The sequence below is a fragment of the Pistacia vera genome, unplaced genomic scaffold (assembly GCF_008641045.1).
Source record: "Pistacia vera cultivar Batoury unplaced genomic scaffold, PisVer_v2 Contig292, whole genome shotgun sequence".
Lineage (NCBI taxonomy): Eukaryota > Viridiplantae > Streptophyta > Magnoliopsida > Sapindales > Anacardiaceae > Pistacia > Pistacia vera.
Genome location: NW_022196104.1, coordinates 1,622,777 through 1,641,078, shown reverse-complemented (window position 1 = coordinate 1,641,078; position 18,302 = coordinate 1,622,777). Strand labels below are relative to the sequence as shown.

The 18,302-nt window shown below is 34.1% G+C and overlaps 3 protein-coding genes across 3 annotated transcripts; all 3 read left to right on the top strand.

The window, feature by feature from the left end:
• The first annotated feature begins 1,615 nt into the window (after positions 1-1,615).
• Positions 1,616-5,854, top strand: LOC116134875. The gene is made up of 11 exons (XM_031420553.1): positions 1,616-1,675; positions 1,802-1,902; positions 2,047-2,127; positions 2,621-2,703; positions 3,362-3,413; positions 3,855-3,944; positions 4,391-4,459; positions 4,568-4,669; positions 4,902-4,970; positions 5,304-5,360; positions 5,581-5,854. The coding sequence occupies exons 2-10, from the start codon at positions 1,882-1,884 to the stop codon at positions 5,316-5,318; spliced, it is 582 nt and encodes a 193-aa protein (XP_031276413.1). The 5' UTR covers positions 1,616-1,675; positions 1,802-1,881; the 3' UTR covers positions 5,319-5,360; positions 5,581-5,854.
• A 1,211-nt stretch (positions 5,855-7,065) lies between these two features.
• On the top strand, positions 7,066-8,198 carry LOC116134993. Its single transcript, XM_031420677.1, has 2 exons — positions 7,066-7,087; positions 7,260-8,198. Exon 2 carries the CDS (start codon positions 7,482-7,484, stop codon positions 8,052-8,054), a length of 573 nt encoding a protein of 190 aa, XP_031276537.1. The 5' UTR covers positions 7,066-7,087; positions 7,260-7,481; the 3' UTR covers positions 8,055-8,198.
• Positions 8,199-9,371: 1,173 nt separating this feature from the next.
• LOC116134865 (glutathione synthetase, chloroplastic) lies at positions 9,372-15,227 on the top strand. The gene is made up of 12 exons (XM_031420540.1): positions 9,372-9,787; positions 10,269-10,438; positions 11,033-11,108; positions 11,335-11,465; positions 12,287-12,409; positions 12,503-12,585; positions 12,773-12,851; positions 12,943-13,012; positions 13,625-13,746; positions 14,261-14,400; positions 14,512-14,704; positions 14,852-15,227. The coding sequence occupies exons 1-12, from the start codon at positions 9,401-9,403 to the stop codon at positions 14,973-14,975; spliced, it is 1,698 nt and encodes a 565-aa protein (XP_031276400.1). The 5' UTR covers positions 9,372-9,400; the 3' UTR covers positions 14,976-15,227.
• The last annotated feature ends 3,075 nt before the right edge of the window (positions 15,228-18,302 follow it).

Sequence of the window (18,302 nt, the reverse complement as noted above, 5' to 3'; positions counted from 1 at the left end):
AATTTAAAAAACTAACTATATAATCCATTTAAAATTAATAAATTTGTAGAGATAACAATTGTACTTGGATTTCTGGGTACTCGACTTGCATGAGTTGGGCATTATCTGCTGTTTGCAGTGATAGACATGGGCTTGGGTATGGTTTTAGGGCCCGTCCCAGGGTACGAGTCGGGCCCGAGACAACCATCGCCAGGCTCGACTCAAGTTTTTATCATTTAAAATTTTATTTTATTTGATTAGGATTTTGAAATGAATTTAGGATAACAATGAACTGCAATTTTAGACCCAAGATCCTTTGTCCACCATATTATATACACACAAAAAATGTGGTGATTAAAGCAACATATACTATTAATTAAGTTAACATGAATGACAAAGAAAAACATATCAAAAATTGCTCATGAGAAAATAAATTATAAAAATTAACGTATGTTGGGACTGAGAGTCATAAAAAGCTCGTCTTGGCCTGGGCATTACCCAACATCCCTGCAACAGGTTCAGACTGGGCCCAAGCCAGGGTCATGGGTTCAGGCTTGGGCCTGGGCCAAGAGATATTCGATTCAGCCCAGTCCATTGTCATCTCTATAAATTAGTGCATAATTATATATAGTTACAATTTAAAAAAAAAAAAATTTAGTTGAGAATTTGATTGATAAACTATTTAAATTGGATTAATCTTCTAAATTTATGAATTTATTTTCAGATTTATAAAATTATGATGGCAAATAATTATTTTTATTAAGTTTTAATTAGAGATCTACTTAAAAAAAGAGCACTGCATAGACCTTGATTGCAGCTGCATAGCACCAAATAATTCCTCCTTAAACCCTTCAACATCAACAACAAAAACCTTTCCCTTTCAAATGATCAAATTCAGATCATCAAATTAGGGTTTTGATTTTGTTTTATTGCTGATAAAAAGATGGCTTTTTTAAGAAGATTACAGACAGTCCGTACTCTATGTCGAACGTTTGAGCTTCAAGAATCTACATATCTGTAAGTCACCAACTTCATTTTGTTTTCAAGTTTTCCGTTTGGTTGGTGGGAAAATGCAGGAAAATTATGGGAAAAGTTTTTTGAGTTTAAAGTTTCTTACTTTATCGCCTAGAAAATGCTTTTGCCCCTGTAATTAGTTGGTCTATGACTTGAACTTTGATAATTTTTATATGTTCGTGTGACTTAATTCGTTTTCTTAATTGCTCTGTTTGCCTCCTGAGAAAATATTGGAGGATGAAAAGGAAATTTACCTTTTTGTTGACCTAGAAGGAATACCCATATAAGGCTTATGGTCTGAGATTGGATTATGTTCATATTGTGATTAGCATTTTTAGGCTTTCATTGGTTTTTAAGCATTGAATTTTCTGTTTAGAAATGTTAGAAAAATATTTGACTTAGCTATATGGTTCATGTTCGGAGTTTGAGATTCGAATCTATTCATATCTGGTTTCGGTGAATATGATTTCCTGATGTTTCATTTTGGTTCATGTGAAAATGTAGGACAAGATAGAAATATAAATGTCAAAATTTTGATAAGTGGACAGAAGGAAACTCCGTGTGTGCTAGGATTGGTCTTTTGTTTTATTTTTTACATTTTTTGTTCTGGAGTTCTTTTGATTTTGTATTCATATCTTCAGGCTTGGGAGCTCAAGAAGCTATTCAAGCAGTGTTTTCAATGGTAAGTTTTTAACTGTGATTTTTGTTCGTGAACACTCTTCATTCTTATTATCCTATTTTATGCATGTATTTTTGAATGATTGCGACATAAGTGTTTCCTCTCTTATATGATGTTCAATGTTTGCAGTTCCTGAACATTACCGCTGGAGCATTTCTTCTTACTTGTATAAGGACCAAAATGCTCTTCCTTGGACTCATGGAAGTACAATGACAATTCGTTCTACAATGGTAATTTTTGTAAAACAATTTTAATTGGGTGGGATCTATATGCCAATCTATGTTATTATCTCCACAGCTGGTTAATTTGTCAGTTTCTGTATTGCTCATATGTTATGTTTATTTAAATGGAATCTTGTTCTTTGTTTGTTTAAGGCTTCCAAATCATTGATCTTTTGGAATGACAAAAGGTTGGTAACAACAGCAACGAAAGCCCCTGCACAAGGACGGCAGATGGTATGTTATCTTTACCTTGTAAACTGGCCTACAATCATAACAAAATATGTCAATATTTTCGTTGCTGTCTGCTGAAGTTCATTTTGAGCCCTCAACTTTCTTTTGTCTCTTTTTCAAACATGCTCATATCTGTGACATATAGATGCTTCTAACACCTGCAGTGCACCAGATCATTAAAAATGCAAATTGAAATTTTTTTTAAGGATGTGTACATAAATGAGTACAAAGTTTGAACTAAAATTGAACATTTCAGATGCAGGTAGAACATTCTTGAAGTTTTATTGGTTTAGCTTTGCAAAATGTCGCTTATTCTGCATCTGCAGAGACTGATTCCAGTTGTGTTTGCTACTAAATTAGGGTTTTGCAGCTCGATTTGATAGGTTAGGCTTTTATGTGACAATATGCTTGTATTTAAGAGCATATTAAAATTTTCTTGTGATTTGTTGTTTTAGTACGCTGAAATTTGATCATATGCACATGCTTTCATGAGCAGGGTGCTCTTAAAGTGTCTATGTTGAGTCCTGGATTCATATATGAACCTTACGCACCTCGTGAAGCAATGCCATTTTGGCGGAGGTTAGTTAGTCTTTAACATAGTTTTAGTTTTCTATTCTAAGCTTATGGCTTGTACCAACAATCATTTCACTAAATTTTGGTAGCTAAAGTAAGCCTTAAATTACTCAGTAGCAATTCTAGATAGTTTCAATCAGGTCACCTAATTTCATTTTTGTTACCATTGATAGTCTTTGAATTTGAACATTCAAAGATACATTTTTTGTATACAAAAACAGGAAAGATGCTTGTCAATGTCGATACTTTTGTTTGTTTGAAGTGCATTTAGTCCAATTACTTAATCTTTAGATCATGGAATGGCAAGTAGCTAAGCTTTACAACTTAAAAAATGCATGCTTTTAAGGATTTGCTATGTTTGGGCTGTGGACTTTAGTCCTATCTTCTTTCCGTGACCGCTTCTAATGTACTTGCTAACGAAAGGGAAGTTAGAGCTTTTGTCATAATATCTGGTGAAACAGGTTTTTTGAGGCTGAAGTAGTCAAACTCCAACATCCTAATTTTTCAATGGAAAATGTCTCTTAGAAAATATGATGCTCAATTTTTCATTGACTTACATGGAACACTATAAACTGGTGTCATTCTTCACTATTATTTTTAAGCTATTCTGGAGCGCATATTTTATGCTTGTATCCTTCTGCACTGACTATTGGTTGTATATCAGATGGTTTACGAGAAATGGATGGAGAAGAACAAAGGAGGATATGATTTTAGAGGTGACGTCTTTGCGTGCTGACTGTAATTTGCTATGAGAATCATTCTGCTTGGTTTTAATTTTCTTTACTCCACGTGTACACTATGATTTTTGTGTGATACCAAATTCCAATTTCATTGTTGCCCCCTTCTGTCTCTTTTTATTTTCATTCCTTATTTGCTTTTCGATAAGAGCTAGATTTGGATCTTCATGACTGGCAAAGAGAAAGAAACTGAACCTTGATCCCATCTGTCCTCTTACGATCCAATAGGTGGTCATTGGGCATCAGCGATTTTGGTTTGGCACCATGCCCTATTAGTAATTTTACTTGATTTGGGATTTATACTGACCTTCACTTATAAAGAATGCATGTGTGACTTTTTTCACATAAAACCTCAACTTAGTGATGACCATCATTTCATTGTCACAAAAGTTAGTCACATATTCAATTTGTTGCTTGCAGCTGAAAAGTGCCTATGCCATTGCCAAGTTGAGGAAAACTGGATATTCAAAACAGAAGTTCTACAAAGAGGCTGTAGAAATGTATAAGGAGGTATACTCATGTAATATTCTTAAAAGTAATTTGACTGTTATAATTTCTACTATGTATCTTTGATGTGCAATTTGCCACTCTATATTTATTTGTTTGTAAGGGATGCACTGGGTAGAATTCGAAGTTGAAAAATTAGGACTGTCTTTTTTATGAACCAAAATCTTGATGCAAATTTTGATTTATATAATTAGAAAAGCTGGACTTAGGAAGTCCTAGAGGCAATAAACTGATAATATTTTATTGATTAAAATTAATCTTGTTGGTGAGGGTTCTACATGAAGGAAGAAAGACAAGACATTTATCCTCTCTTCAGATGATGCAATTATGGAAGCTTTTTTTAATTTTTTTAATCTTTGTTAATTTTATGGTTATTTAATGTGATATTGCTTTTGAAATTAGATTGAATTTTCTTTGTGCTCATTGCTATATGTTTTCCTTTTTCTCAGATTAACACTTTGATGGCAAGCGGTGACAAAACTTCAATAAGGAAAGCAGTTACTGAGAATATGTACTCTGTATGATTCTATCAGCTTCAGTTATTGTACTCGGTGCATTCAGCTTCTTATCAAATTGTGCATAATCTATTGTTTAACTTTGGTCTTTTTTTGCTCTCTTACCCACAGGCGCTCAAGAATGAAATTAAACAAAGAGAATCCATGTGGAGTAAGGTGTACTGGGAATTGGTTGAACCAATTGTTAAGATACGAACGCTGCGTGCTCGGCTGGCAAGTATCCTTCTGTTTGAGTGAATTCAGAATAATTAGTACTTTATATGAAGTAAATATGAATGTTTGCCAAAAGAAAGCTGCCCAACTTCTTATTACATGGGCTTGATACACAGAGTACTATAGTGTGATAGAAATTGGGATGAAAAGGAGGCGACTCTTTGAATTCTGAAAATACAGTGTCTCTTTACATGGAACTAATTGATAACTTTCTTTTCTTCTAAATGTACAGATTGGTGTTGACCAAAAGGACCTCAACAAAGTATTCATACAGCTTACTCTAGAGTTTCTAGCTAAGCAGGTAAACTGTCTGTTGTAATTTATATGCTTCTTTATTTAGTTGTATCTTAAATGTTTATTTACTTTTTTCTGCAATCCATGTGCACAACTTGGGGTAGCCCAATCCAAATCAGACATTTCTCGTCAGCCTAAAATTATTTATCCAATCATCTATCACTTGTATTGGTTAATTTCTTTTGTTTTTCTCATTTTTTTTTTGGTTTGGGGGGCTGGGGGTGGTTCTTTCACATACACCTGATTTTTGGTTACATATGACCATAAATAGTTCTTATGCTTTTACCCGATACTTTCACTTATTGAGAGACTTGACAAATTATGCTCTTACATGCTGCAGAAATTTGAGGCATAAGATTCAAAAGGTGCTGTTGTTGCTGGAGATAAAACTAAGGAGGTAGGACTTATGGTATAATTAATTTTTGGGTGATGCAAAAGTTTCTAAAGAGTCCTGTGTATAACACTTTGACCCACCACATGTATACCTCTGGCCTCTTACCGAGGATGACTACTTCTGAAATTTACAAAAAATGCTCCATTTTTACGTATCACTCGTTTTTTTGGCATATCTTAACCTGTTAGGGGAAACATTGATGGAACATTTACATGTTTCTCAGGTTCTTGTCCGTGACATCTGGGTATTTGAAAAATCTCTCTTTCATCCTGGAGCTTATTGGCGTCTTTGTGGGCGGATTAAGGTTTAACCTCGCTATGTTTGACTAACCATAGTTCTGCATGCCAGATGACTAGCACAATGATATATTTTATTACCCAATTTTGTAGACTGAAAATTTTGTAATTTATTTAATCTCTATGATAGTTATACATTTTCCTTGTTTTGTGAATTCAGTTTGAGACCTGAATTCAGAGTAATAAATTCAATTTTTTTTATCCCCCGATTTACTAGTCTTCCTCTGGTACGCCCCACTGCTAGTTTTGCTGTGGTGTTCTTCTACCCTTGTGTACTACTGATGATCGGAAGTTCTTATTATAACTTTCAGATGATCTAATCAAAGTTTACAATGATTCTTGGAAGGACTCCGGTGTAATTATACAAACAATAGATTTAGTATGCAAAATTATTTATGTATTCCTAAAGATAAGATTTAAAAAGTTGTAATTCGAGATTCATGGATAATCTTAGTCACTGTTTGTACCTGACAATCTCTACAAAAAGGGTTGATCTTTGGTTTGTAACAACCCTTAAGAAATCTAGAGATTTAAAAGAGCTCTTTAGCTCTGCTAAACCCTGTCTATTTTTAGATTTGTTTATAACTCAAACTGCCCTTTGTTTTGCTTGGTATAGTTTATTGGTTTTGTTAATGCTTGTTAGTTGGCTTGGTTGTTCAGTGGTGAGATTGAACACAAGTACTGTATAGTGGTGGTGTTTTTCTACAAGCCTGTCACAAATGCCTCTTTTGTCTAGGGCTGGAAATCATTTTGGATTGGTTCTGTCATCTGTGTAGTATTGAAATTTCGCAATTTGCCGGAACTAAACCCACATGTTTCATTCAGTTTTCCCAGCTCAGAGGCTGCTAAAAATTCCATTTCAGGACTAATTGGCTTCAAGGTGGTCCTGAAGCTGTGCTCCATGCAAGCCTGAGTGTTATGCACTTAGTTGCATTTTTGGAGAGGTACATTGGAGTAATTCCTTGGAAAGGTTAAATTCATTCTCATTCGAGAACAAAACTGAGTCATTGTGTCAAGAAATAAAATTNCTGTCTATTTTTAGATTTGTTTATAACTCAAACTGCCCTTTGTTTTGCTTGGTATAGTTTATTGGTTTTGTTAATGCTTGTTAGTTGGCTTGGTTGTTCAGTGGTGAGATTGAACACAAGTACTGTATAGTGGTGGTGTTTTTCTACAAGCCTGTCACAAATGCCTCTTTTGTCTAGGGCTGGAAATCATTTTGGATTGGTTCTGTCATCTGTGTTGTATTGAAATTTCGCAATTTGCCGGAACTAAACCCACATGTTTCATTCAGTTTTCCCAGCTCAGAGGCTGCTAAAAATTCCATTTCAGGACTAATTGGCTTGAATATGATTAGTGATTCGGCCACGGTGGCCCTGAAGCTGTGCTCCATACAAGCCTGAGTGTTATGCACTTAGTTGCATTTTTGGAGAGGTACATTGGAGTAATTCCTTGGAAAGGTTAAAGTCATTCTCATTCAAGAACAAAACTGTGTCATTGTGTCAAGAAATAAAATTTCTGGTTATGATTATATTTTAGAAGTTGTAATCTCTGATTCTCTGGGAAATTTGGTCCAAAACCTGTTACCCTTCTAGTTTTCTTTCAGGTATTGTTGTTGCTTGAAGCAGAAGCTGGTTTGACAGAAAAGTTTTACACTTTTCCCTCATCAGAAGAAAAGAAAAGAACATAATTTTTCTCAACAGTTTATTCTTTCTTGCCATCAATTTCCAAGAAAAGGATCATCTGAAACTTCATCACTGCACCATCCATTGATTACCGCATCATCTCAATTCTTATTTACATATGAAAAACTATAAGCCATCTAAACATGGATCACAAAGAACAGAAACATGAATTCCACCAACCTATTGGCCTTTGCTATAAGCTCTACAACTTCATGAAATTCTTACCAACACATCTCCTGAAGCTGCTGACTTCCAGCTGGATTACGCCTCCCTGTGGAGCTGATGCTTCTGGATTGAATGCTACAAGGACTGATGCCAGCTCTAAGCCTAATAATGCCCAAGTTGTGCCGTCCATAGCTCAAGAAAACCCTCCACGAGAAGGTGAAGATATGGAATCCAAAACCTACACTGATGTCCCCATAACCACTTCCAGCACTGAAGAAGATGCTCTTCAAGTACTTGAAGACACTGATATTGATGCCAAGATTCAAGTTCAACCAGAGGAAGCACCACCCGATAAAGCTCCAAAGAAAATGGTTAGCATAAATGAGAACGTAGAGACAATAAAAACAAGCAAGAAGAGAAACAAAAAGCAGAAGCGGCAGGAAGCAGAAGCAGAACAGCAAATGCCTTTGAAATCAATTTTAAAGGTGCCTTCTGATGCTAGTAATTCTCAAGAACCACAAAGGCTTCTTAGTCGTGCCAATGGTGCATGAACTACAAAGTATTGTTTTTATACATATATAGTCAACACCGTCTTCCTTTTTATCGATGTAAATAATGGATATTAATTTGTTCAACGATTAGATCTCTTGAAATTATATAATAAATTTTGAGATCGAATCTATTCGTACAAGGTTTAGGGGTGTTTGATCAATATTTGCAAGTAAAAACATAAAAATAAAAAATTATAAATTATAAATTATAAATTATAAATTGTTTATGCTGGTGGTTGTTTGCAAAGCTGTGACAATGAAGTGGTTAATGATTTATTTATTCTTAAATATATGGGACGCTATATTCATTCAACAATAATATTATCTGTTGAAAAAGGTATTGAAATCCATGTAAGGAAAATTTTTACTAGATGCATAACATAAGAAAATCTTAAGATAAATTGTTAAAAAAAATCTTAGAAAAAAAAAGAAATTAACCATTTTTCCATCAGATAGAGCCATACAGGCATAGAGCTTTTGCAAGAGGGTCAAACCTGAGTCACAATTGGAAGGTACAGCCACAATCCCACCAGCCCAACTGATAGAGACCATCAATGAATTGAATAATAATAATAATGACAAAATCATCATCACACAAAACAAGTAGAAATTCACAAATTCTAAATTTCTAATAAAAAATCTATTTTGTTGCCTAGATCCAGGTTAGTAAATTCGCGAATTGTTCACCCATATAATCCACGTATTATTCGTAAACAGTCGTATTTTATAAGTTCACTCGTATTATTCACGAATTATATGCATCAGCCATATTATTCGCGAATTATTCTCATATCTGAATTTTTATCGAATTTTTATAAACGTATTTTTTACTATTTTCTGTATCATACTCGTAAAATTTCTATACCCTTTTTTTATCGTACCCATATATTTGAAATGTTATATAGATTTTAACCAAATGGTTTATGAAAAGTACTAAAACTAGGATTGATATTACCGTATTTTTTAAAACGTATTATTGATAATGTGTCATATTAAATCCGTATTATATTTTTTTCGCATCCAAATCTTATGGTTGAATTTTTACAAACGTATTTTTTATTATTTGCTATATTATATTTGTAAAATTTTTGTATCTGTATTTACTAACTAGACTAGCATAGACTGCTAAGTATTGAGTAATATTACGTTTACATCACTCTTTTACATTATATTGTAATGTGACATATGTCATAGTCATATATAAATTTTTAACTTTTAATATTATAATAAAATTTATATGATTATAATATATGTCACATTGTGAATGGTGTAAAAGAGAATTGTAAAGTTATCATTCCTCTTAATTATTTTATAAGACCTCTTTTGTGGCACCAAGGGTGGTCCAAATGGGTGCTGGTTATTCTTCTCTTTGCCTTTCCACCTCCACTCATCATCACTCTTTTCCTCTCACTGCCTTTCATTGTAAAAAAAAATCAAAATCAAATTTTCCTTTCAATCCCATCTGTAAAGATCGAAGCTTTAACAACCCTTTGCAAAGAATTGCATATTTTCCTCAGCCAATCCGGTTCTCTGGTTGTGATTTACCTTCAAAAGTTGGGACTTTGAAGTGTGGGAAAGTGAGAAAGATGGAGAGTCAAGAGGGAGTTGCAGCAATTACGAATCCCACGAGGGATTTGGAGACTGTTGATGAAGATTTGGTTCAACAGATGGTTTATGATGCTCTTGTTTGGAGCTCTCTTCATGGCCTTGTTGTCGGTGACAAGAATGTTCAAGTAAGTTATGAATATTCGTCTTATTTGAATTGTGTTTCATGAGTATATGTATGATCATCCGATAGCTGAGAAATATTGATGGGAAAACCTTGTGTTTGTTTGCTGAGAAAAAGTTGGAAAAGCCAAGTAATAGAGAAGTCAAGATCTTGAGTTTTCTTCAATCAAACAGTGCAAATATGCTTTTGTCTTTAAGTGAATATGCTTTTTGGTGTCATATTTTCACTCTCATTGTTGTATTGGTTGATACCCATTTGCTGATATTGGAATAATTCATTTCTTCAAGCGTAAATACTTTTTTTTTTTCTCTTCTAATAGCTGAGTTAATGATTAGGCATGTGTGTTGTCAGTTAAGGTGGAGAGAAAGATTCAAAGATGGAAATTGAGATGAAAATTGTACTCTAAATGATAAGGATGCAGTGTAGAGTCGTGAAATGTAATTTTAGAATTTGAACTTGATTTTTTGGGGTGTTTCATATTACAGAGGTCAGGGAGAACTCCTGGTGTGGGAATGGTGCATGCCCCGTTTGCTTTGTTGCCTTTGTCATTCCCTGAAAGTTACTACAGTCAAGCATGTGAGTTAGCACCCATTTTTAATGAACTCGTTGATCGTGTGAGTTTGGACGGAAATTTTCTACAAGATTCACTGACCAGGTACTCTATCTTTCTTTTGTAATCTTCAAATTTGATATATGTAAATGGAAGCAGCTTAGGATAAATTGTTAGACGAATTTTAGATAACTCTTTGGCTTACTACTTCCTGTATCTATCGCTTTTCTTTACTATTATTTGTTAATCATAGGTTGAGTTCTTTCTTATTGTTGTAGCACCTTCACAAGCAGAAACATATTATTTTTGTTTTTCATCCAGTGATGGTCTTGAATGCCCATGCATTGTTAGCATCATACCGTTATTCCTCTGAACTTCTTCTGTGCTGGTGCTGCTGCCACCTGCTCACAACCATAAGTTGCATATAGGGATAGCTAAACTATGCCCTTGGATCTGCAGTTTCTCAGGCAAACTTCAGAATTTTCTGTGCCTTCACTATAGACTATACTGGATACCATAGCATTTGCGTCTTCTAAGCTTAATTTTTATCCTCAAAATTGGTCTCTGGCTTCTGTTTATCTACCTACCATGGTCTCTTCTGGTCCTGGCCTTTGCTTTGGCTGGATATCAAGATTTTTTACAATGATGTAAGAGACTAAAAATATATTTGAACTGAAATTATATGTGTTTTCATTGTAGAACAAAGAAAGTGGATGCTTTTACATCTAGACTCTTAGATATTCATTCCAAAATGCTAGAAATCAACAAGAAAGAGGTACGTATGCATCCATAGAGAATGTGGCCTTACACTGTTTTGAGAGGATTCATCATAACTTTCAGCTTTTTAAATGAACTAGCAGTGTTTTATAATCTTGAGATGACTCTTATTCATTTCATTTGCTGCATTTTGTCTCAGTAACTCAGTTGTATGAAGGGAAAATGGCTAACTTTTTGGTATGCAATAATGGAAAGATAATATTAGTGTTCAATATCCCGTGCAGGACATACGCTTGGGTTTGCATCGCTCAGATTATATGTTGGATGAACATACTAAATTGCTCCTCCAGATAGAGCTAAACACAATTTCATGCTCATTTCCTGGCCTCGGTACTATTGTCAGCGAGCTTCACAGGTCAAGCAATTTAGGCTTTCTTCCTACTTATAACTTGTGTTGCTGGAAGCCTGGAACTGTCACTTGGAAACTTCTGAAGGAAATGCTAAAACATTATGATTTTAATACTATTTTTAGAATTTATTTCATTAAACAATGATGTTCTGTTCACTATGGAAAAACTGGTTGCAAGGTAATGTTTGTCATTTGCTAAAGAGAGCATCAGCCTAAAGAAAGACCTAATTATATAGGAGTAATACTACACATGCAACATTTTTATACAATATTTCTCATACAACATTATGGGGCAAAATATGATTAACTGATTTTAAATTAAAACTAAACTTTTATCCAATCATCTTTTGCCATATAATGTTGTATAAAAATGTTTTATGTGTAGTATTATTAATTATGTAGAGATATGTGTATGTGTGCATGTGTAAACAGCATTACAATCATCTTTGGCAAGGTGGGGATTGCCAACTAACTATTGCCACTTGTTAATTCCCCTGAGACTGTAAATCCAGTTCTATGTGTGGGAGAAACAATCATGAACTCAGTATTTTTCATTTTCAAAGCATTATTTAGGACCTGACTTGTGTAGGTTTAAAATTTCCTTTCTTCCTCTCTTTGTCTTTTGGTGTAGCTATTGTCTGCTCGAGACTTCTAATAAACGGCTTGTGCGCATTTGCTTTACTATTGATCTTATTTTCTGTTAAAGGAAAAAAAAGAAAAAAGAAAATAAGAACTCCAAATAATCACTCGCTTCGGATCCAGTGTTTACAAAAAGTGAGCAACAATTTTTCAAGAAATTTTCTTGACCTCATCTGATCATATTGCAGGAGCTTACTCATTCACTATGGAGAACAACTTGGATTAGATTCCAAAAAGATCCCTGGCAATTCTTCAGTCAGTCGGTTTGCAGAAGCAATGGCTAAAGCTTGGACCGAGTATAATAATCCCAGGTTAGATTTGTCTCTAATATTTTTGGTTCTTTTCTGCCGCTGCATTTGCAGAGGTCAATTAAGCTTTTAGTTACCTGGAATATTTTTGTGTAGGGCTGTAGTTATGGTCGTGGCTCAGTCTGAAGAACGTAACATGTACGACCAACACTGGCTTTGTTCGGTATTGAAGGAAAAATATCCTTTATTTTTATAAGAGGCATGTCTGGGGAAATTCTCAGCAGGATAAGAAAAAAGGGTTGATATGTGAAAGACTTTAGCAAAAGGATTTATCTTTTCAGATTATGATATCCTAATACTATTATTAATTCAGAAAGCTCTTTATAAAGTACATATACAGCTGTCCTCCTTAGCTTAATAACACACACAATGTTACAACTATTCGGAAAACATTGGCCGAAATCGATATGCAAGGGGAACTACTTCCTGATGGAACACTTCTTGTGTATGTAACCTTCTGGCATTACTTTTAAATTTTCTATCCAGATTCACCATGTTGTGTTTCGGACTGTGATGTCAAAGCTTTGTAATTGCAGTGGTGGCCAAGCAGTTTCAGTTGTCTATTTTAGAGCTGGGTATGCGCCAAGTGATTATCCTTCAGAATCAGTAAGCAATTATGCTATTTTCCTTCTGCTTGCAGCAACGATCATCTTTGAGAGGAATTTATTTGTTATTCTTTTGAATTCTTTCCTGGTTCAAGATTTAAGATGCTGACAGCAAAATGTGTCTCATGACACATTCATCTACCATCTGAATCTTGGGAGTGAATCTAGTTGGCTAGTGTAGTACATGCTTATTTGCATGCTGTAAAAATGGTTGGTTGATATTGCATGACAAGTGGTGACAGGATGTTTTTTTAAATCAGTGATTTGGATAAATCTAACATAATGTGCTACTATTGGCTCATGTGGGATTATGAGCGATTAACCTATCTACGTTGTATGGCAGGCAGGGTATATCCTGCCAAACTTTGTGTAATGGAATTTCAACTTTTGAGCTAGACTAAATGGGTATACATTTAAGTACTATTGAATTCATTGTGAATGACTTTAAAGTTCTAATTCTCTTCACCTTTTTTCTTGTTATTTCCTGTTTCGCTCCTTACAATTTCACTGTGCTATGTTTCACTTTTCTTATGATACTTGAATGCCAAAAACAGGACTTGACTTTACATTGTGATGTATAGTGTTTGACTATGAGCATGTTTACTATTCATAGGAATGGAGAGCTAGGCTACTTATGGAGCAGTCTTCTGCGATCAAGTGTCCGTCAATCTCTTATCATTTAGCAGGCACCAAGAAGATTCAACAAGAACTTGCAAAACCCAATGTACTTGAGAGGTAAATAATTTCAGCCCAAGTGATTATTTTCGATGCTCAAGCTGATTCCTGAAATTTGTACTTTTTATGTTGAAATTAACTTCTAAATTATGAATACTAATGGCGTTAAAGAAATGCTTATACTGGTTTACTGCAAATATGGTTTTTAAGTTCAAAAGGATGCTGTAGCCACTTACAAGGAATAGTGGTCGGAATATGATGTCCTTGGCTTGTAAATTTAATAATTACTTTTTGTACAATCACTAGTACATTTTAAATTCTAATTCATGGTGAAGCTTCTGTTTTTGGTGATTCATACTAATATTGAATTGCTAGAATATGGAAATCATGAAATAGATTTTGCTTAGTATGTGTAGTTACAGCTTGATATAGGTTATGTTTTCACAAATTTCTCCTCAGTGTCCTAAGTAAATTTATGAGCAGTTCATTAAGCTTTACATTTTTGTACAATATAACAGCTTTCTCAGGTTTTATTGGTTTTAATAGAGCTTTTTTTCATTTTGCTTGTGTGCAGATTTCTTGATAACAAAGAGGATATTGCCAAAGTACGTAAATGTTTTGCAGGTTTGTGGAGTTTGGATGACTCGGAGATAGTCGGCAAAGCAATTGAAAGACCTGAGCTATATGTCATGAAGCCACAAAGAGAAGGCGGAGGTCCTATATTTCTGATCTTCACTCTGCCACTCTTTTTGTTGTTTACAATTATATACATTATCCACTGGTGGGAACAGTGTTTTTGAACTAGGTTTCGCTATTTCATTTCAGGGAACAATATATATGGTGAAGATGTGAGGGAAACCCTTTTAAGGTTGAAAAAGGAAGGGAGCGAAGAAGATGCTGCTTACATTCTTATGCAAAGGATATTCCCAAGTGAATCCCTTGCATATTTGATGCGTGATGGCGTTTGTCATAAAGATCAGGCTATATCAGAACTTGGCATATATGGTGCTTACTTAAGGTACATAAGTTCTGTTGCTCAGTAAAGTTGCATTGCAAATTGTGTTTTGATTTGACCATGAAGTGTCCTACTGAAAGGTCCAATAGATCACAACTTCAGCATTATTCATCTTGAGATGCACTTACATTCTCAATTTGAAATGTGCAGGAGCAAGGACAAGGTGATCATGAATGAACAATGTGGTTATTTGATGCGGACAAAGATTTCTTCCTCAAATGAAGGCGGGGTTGCGGCTGGATTTGCCGTCTTGGACAGTATATATTTAACTTGATTATTTTAACTTGTTAGCTACTTCAATTGATTGTATAATTTAAATCCACATGATTCTGGTTCTATACAAGAAATCATGTCAAAGTAGATTCATTTTCCGCAATTTAGTATTTCCTTCAAATTTGTGAAGGAAAGGATTTGACATGGAGGACATGGTGTTTCCCTTTTTTTCTTGAGCAATAAAATTTTGATGTGGGTTCTGTACTGCCAAGCCACTGCCTTACAATGTTGCCTGACCAAAGATATGGCTTTTAGAGCAGAAACAGAATTGAAGACTAGTATGACAGAATATATAAATATATAAGTGGAGCTTTGGTTGTTTCCAAAGATTACAGCCAAATTTTGACACTGAATTGTCTCTTGAAAGAAAAATTAGCCTATTAAGTATAAAGTTGAATTAGGCAAGGAGAATAAACAAAGGTCAATCAGGACAAACCAAAAGACAGCGGTTGGCGGCAGAGGTGTAATCTTATTTCCTTCAGTTATCAGCCTTACGTTATTTTCGTAAGTCATCAGTCTTGCCCTTGCCCCCGGTTGGAGGTAACTTGGACAACCTTATTTCCTTAAGCAATCATCCATTTATCTATGGTTCTCTGGTTTTGCCCTGATAGGATGTGTTTTTTACCTAGTTAACAACATCTTTATTATAGTTTGATAAAGACTCTTAAGTGTATTATTCAAAATGTCTCGAGTTTAAGTCTCTCGTCGTTTGCTAAAAATAGTAACTACTGGAGTTTTTACTTAACCGATAATTTTAAGGTTTCGAGAGATTAATTGAAGTGTTCATAAGTTGGTTTGGATACTCCTAGTCAAAAAAAAAAAAAAAAAAAAGAACCTTTGTAATATTATACATGAGAGCATATAAGATTTTACTATCAAATATTTGCAAGAAAAGTATAAGATCATTTGGACAAAAGAATGGTGTGAACATGTTCATATTGGATAAATGAAAAAAATGTAACAAATAGTTATACAAGCTACTTTGCTACCCAGAAGGCCTAATATCTCTCAAAAAACAATGCCATATCATTTACATGTCAATGTTAGCATAAAATGACAAATAATTAGAGACTAAAAAGTTGTGATAATGTTTTGTATTTTTCAAAGAATGATAAAACAACAAATAATAATCTGTTTTGTTCATGTATAAACTCTGCCATCTTGTATCCATCCAAGTTGTCGAGCTCGTTTTTCCCATAAATCTGAAAGCTTGCGTTCCTCTGTAAGAAATCTCTCAGCTCTCTCCCTTGCTCCTTCACATGTTTCCATTCTTGCATTGCATCTCTCTGCTTCTCTTTGGAACTGGGAAGATGTTCTCATTGCAACCTTCATCAATGTTCTGGTGTGCTCTACGGTTTCATTGGCTACAATTTCGAGCAAATGAAGCTCCTCTGCCAGCAGGTCTGCATTGTCCTTCTCCATTTCTTCCTTCAATTCTGGATCATGCTTACCACAGTCTGCATGTACATTCACAGAAAGAGATAAATTTTGACAATTTGCTGGCAGTAAAGCCCTTGAAAGTTTATCTAAATCTATTAAGTAATCATTTGACTCAAAAACTTAAATTGACAGATAAAAATTGGATAGTAAAATTTAATCGGAACAGAAAGGGACAAATCGGTTAACCAACCTGTGAAAATCAAAACCAAAATGTAAATAAGAACTGACCTTTGAATGTGTCACTGATAAGGGCTGCAAGAACGACAGGTAAAGAATGAAGGTTAGATAAAAGTACATTGTTTTGAAAAAAACAGAAAAAGCAAATTTTATTCAGAATGATTGGAAACACACAAAACCAGAGATGAAATTTGATAGAAGTATCAGGTCCAGATCGTTCAAACCATCAAGGGTTTTACTCTTAATGTTACTTATTAACTGTCAACTAACATTATGCAGGCTTTTCTGCAAAATGCTGATTCATTATCGGAAAAGGTAAAGTCAGAAGGACAATAATCTCAATGACAGCAGCTTCAAAATGTGTATTAAACTGAATGCTAATTGATACAAAATCCAGAGATTAAGATACACTGATAAGTGATAACACATTATGCAAATCGTAACACAATTTTTTTGCCCAAGAACATATTTTTCATAATAAAACATTAAACTTTCATCCCAGAAAAGAGAAAGGCCTTTAAACTAACCAAAGTCACCATTTTTTTTTTTCTCAGAGAAAAGCTTCACAGTAAACGAAAGCTTAAGCTTACTTACTACTTAATGGCGAAGGAAGGTCAAGCTGTACAGTGCAGTCGCAGGGAGCACAAAAACACGAAACTTTATGAGTTAAATCCCTCTTCAATAGCCAATATACTGGCGTTACTACGCAGAAACCAATCAAAAACAAACCCACCACCACTACCACCACCAAAACAACCCTCTTGAACTCTCTACTGCTATCCCTACGTGTGAAAGAATGAGCCATGTTCTTTGTTCCCTTGAAAAACGAGTAAAAAATAAACAAAATCCCAAACTTTGTTTTGGTTCCAGGAATGCAAGACAAAAAAAATAATACCCAGTTAGCCGAGTAGAGTTTGGGTACAACTGAATGAGTGAAAACTTTGCTTTTGTGTTTTAGAATAGTACTAGGATCTGAACCAGACTAGAATTCAGAAACTGAATGTGAAGATGAAAAGAAGTAGAGAGTTTTAGAGCGAGGGAAAGATTGTTATTTACTGAAAAAGGACGGCTGTTAAAAAGGGTGATCTGGATTGTTTGTTGGGTTGTGTATTTTGAGATAGAAAATAAAGAAGAACAGATCCCAAGAAAGTGTTTGGTATCTAATGACTAATGATTGTGTTAGTGGGTTTTCAAGTTTGACTCAAAAACATGAAGATGAAGATTTGCATGAACAGCTAGAGGCCAGGTTGTGTTTTTTTATTATTATTTTTGTTGGTTTAAGATAAAGAACAGAATTTTGATAAGGTTTCATTAGATACCCACTTTATCATAAACTAATTAAATAAAAAAATATAATGAGATAATCAATGGCCGTTTGGTTAACTATTTTAACACTTTTTTAGAGTAGTTTTTTGAAAACAGTTGAGTTGTATTTAATAGAATAGGGTTTGGATTTGAATATGTGTTTGGTTCATTATTTGAATATTATATTTGAGTTAAATAAATTAATGAATAATTGTTTGATATATTTTTTCAAAAAGGATATTAAGATTTATTTTGATGCATTTTATTAAAATTTGTTATTATTTGATTATTGAACTTTTCAAAATACATTTAAATAATATTAATTAGTTGTTTGGTAATTTTTTTATCATTGAATTAAAAACAATTTCTCCATAATAATTTCAACTACTAATATATCATTTAAAAA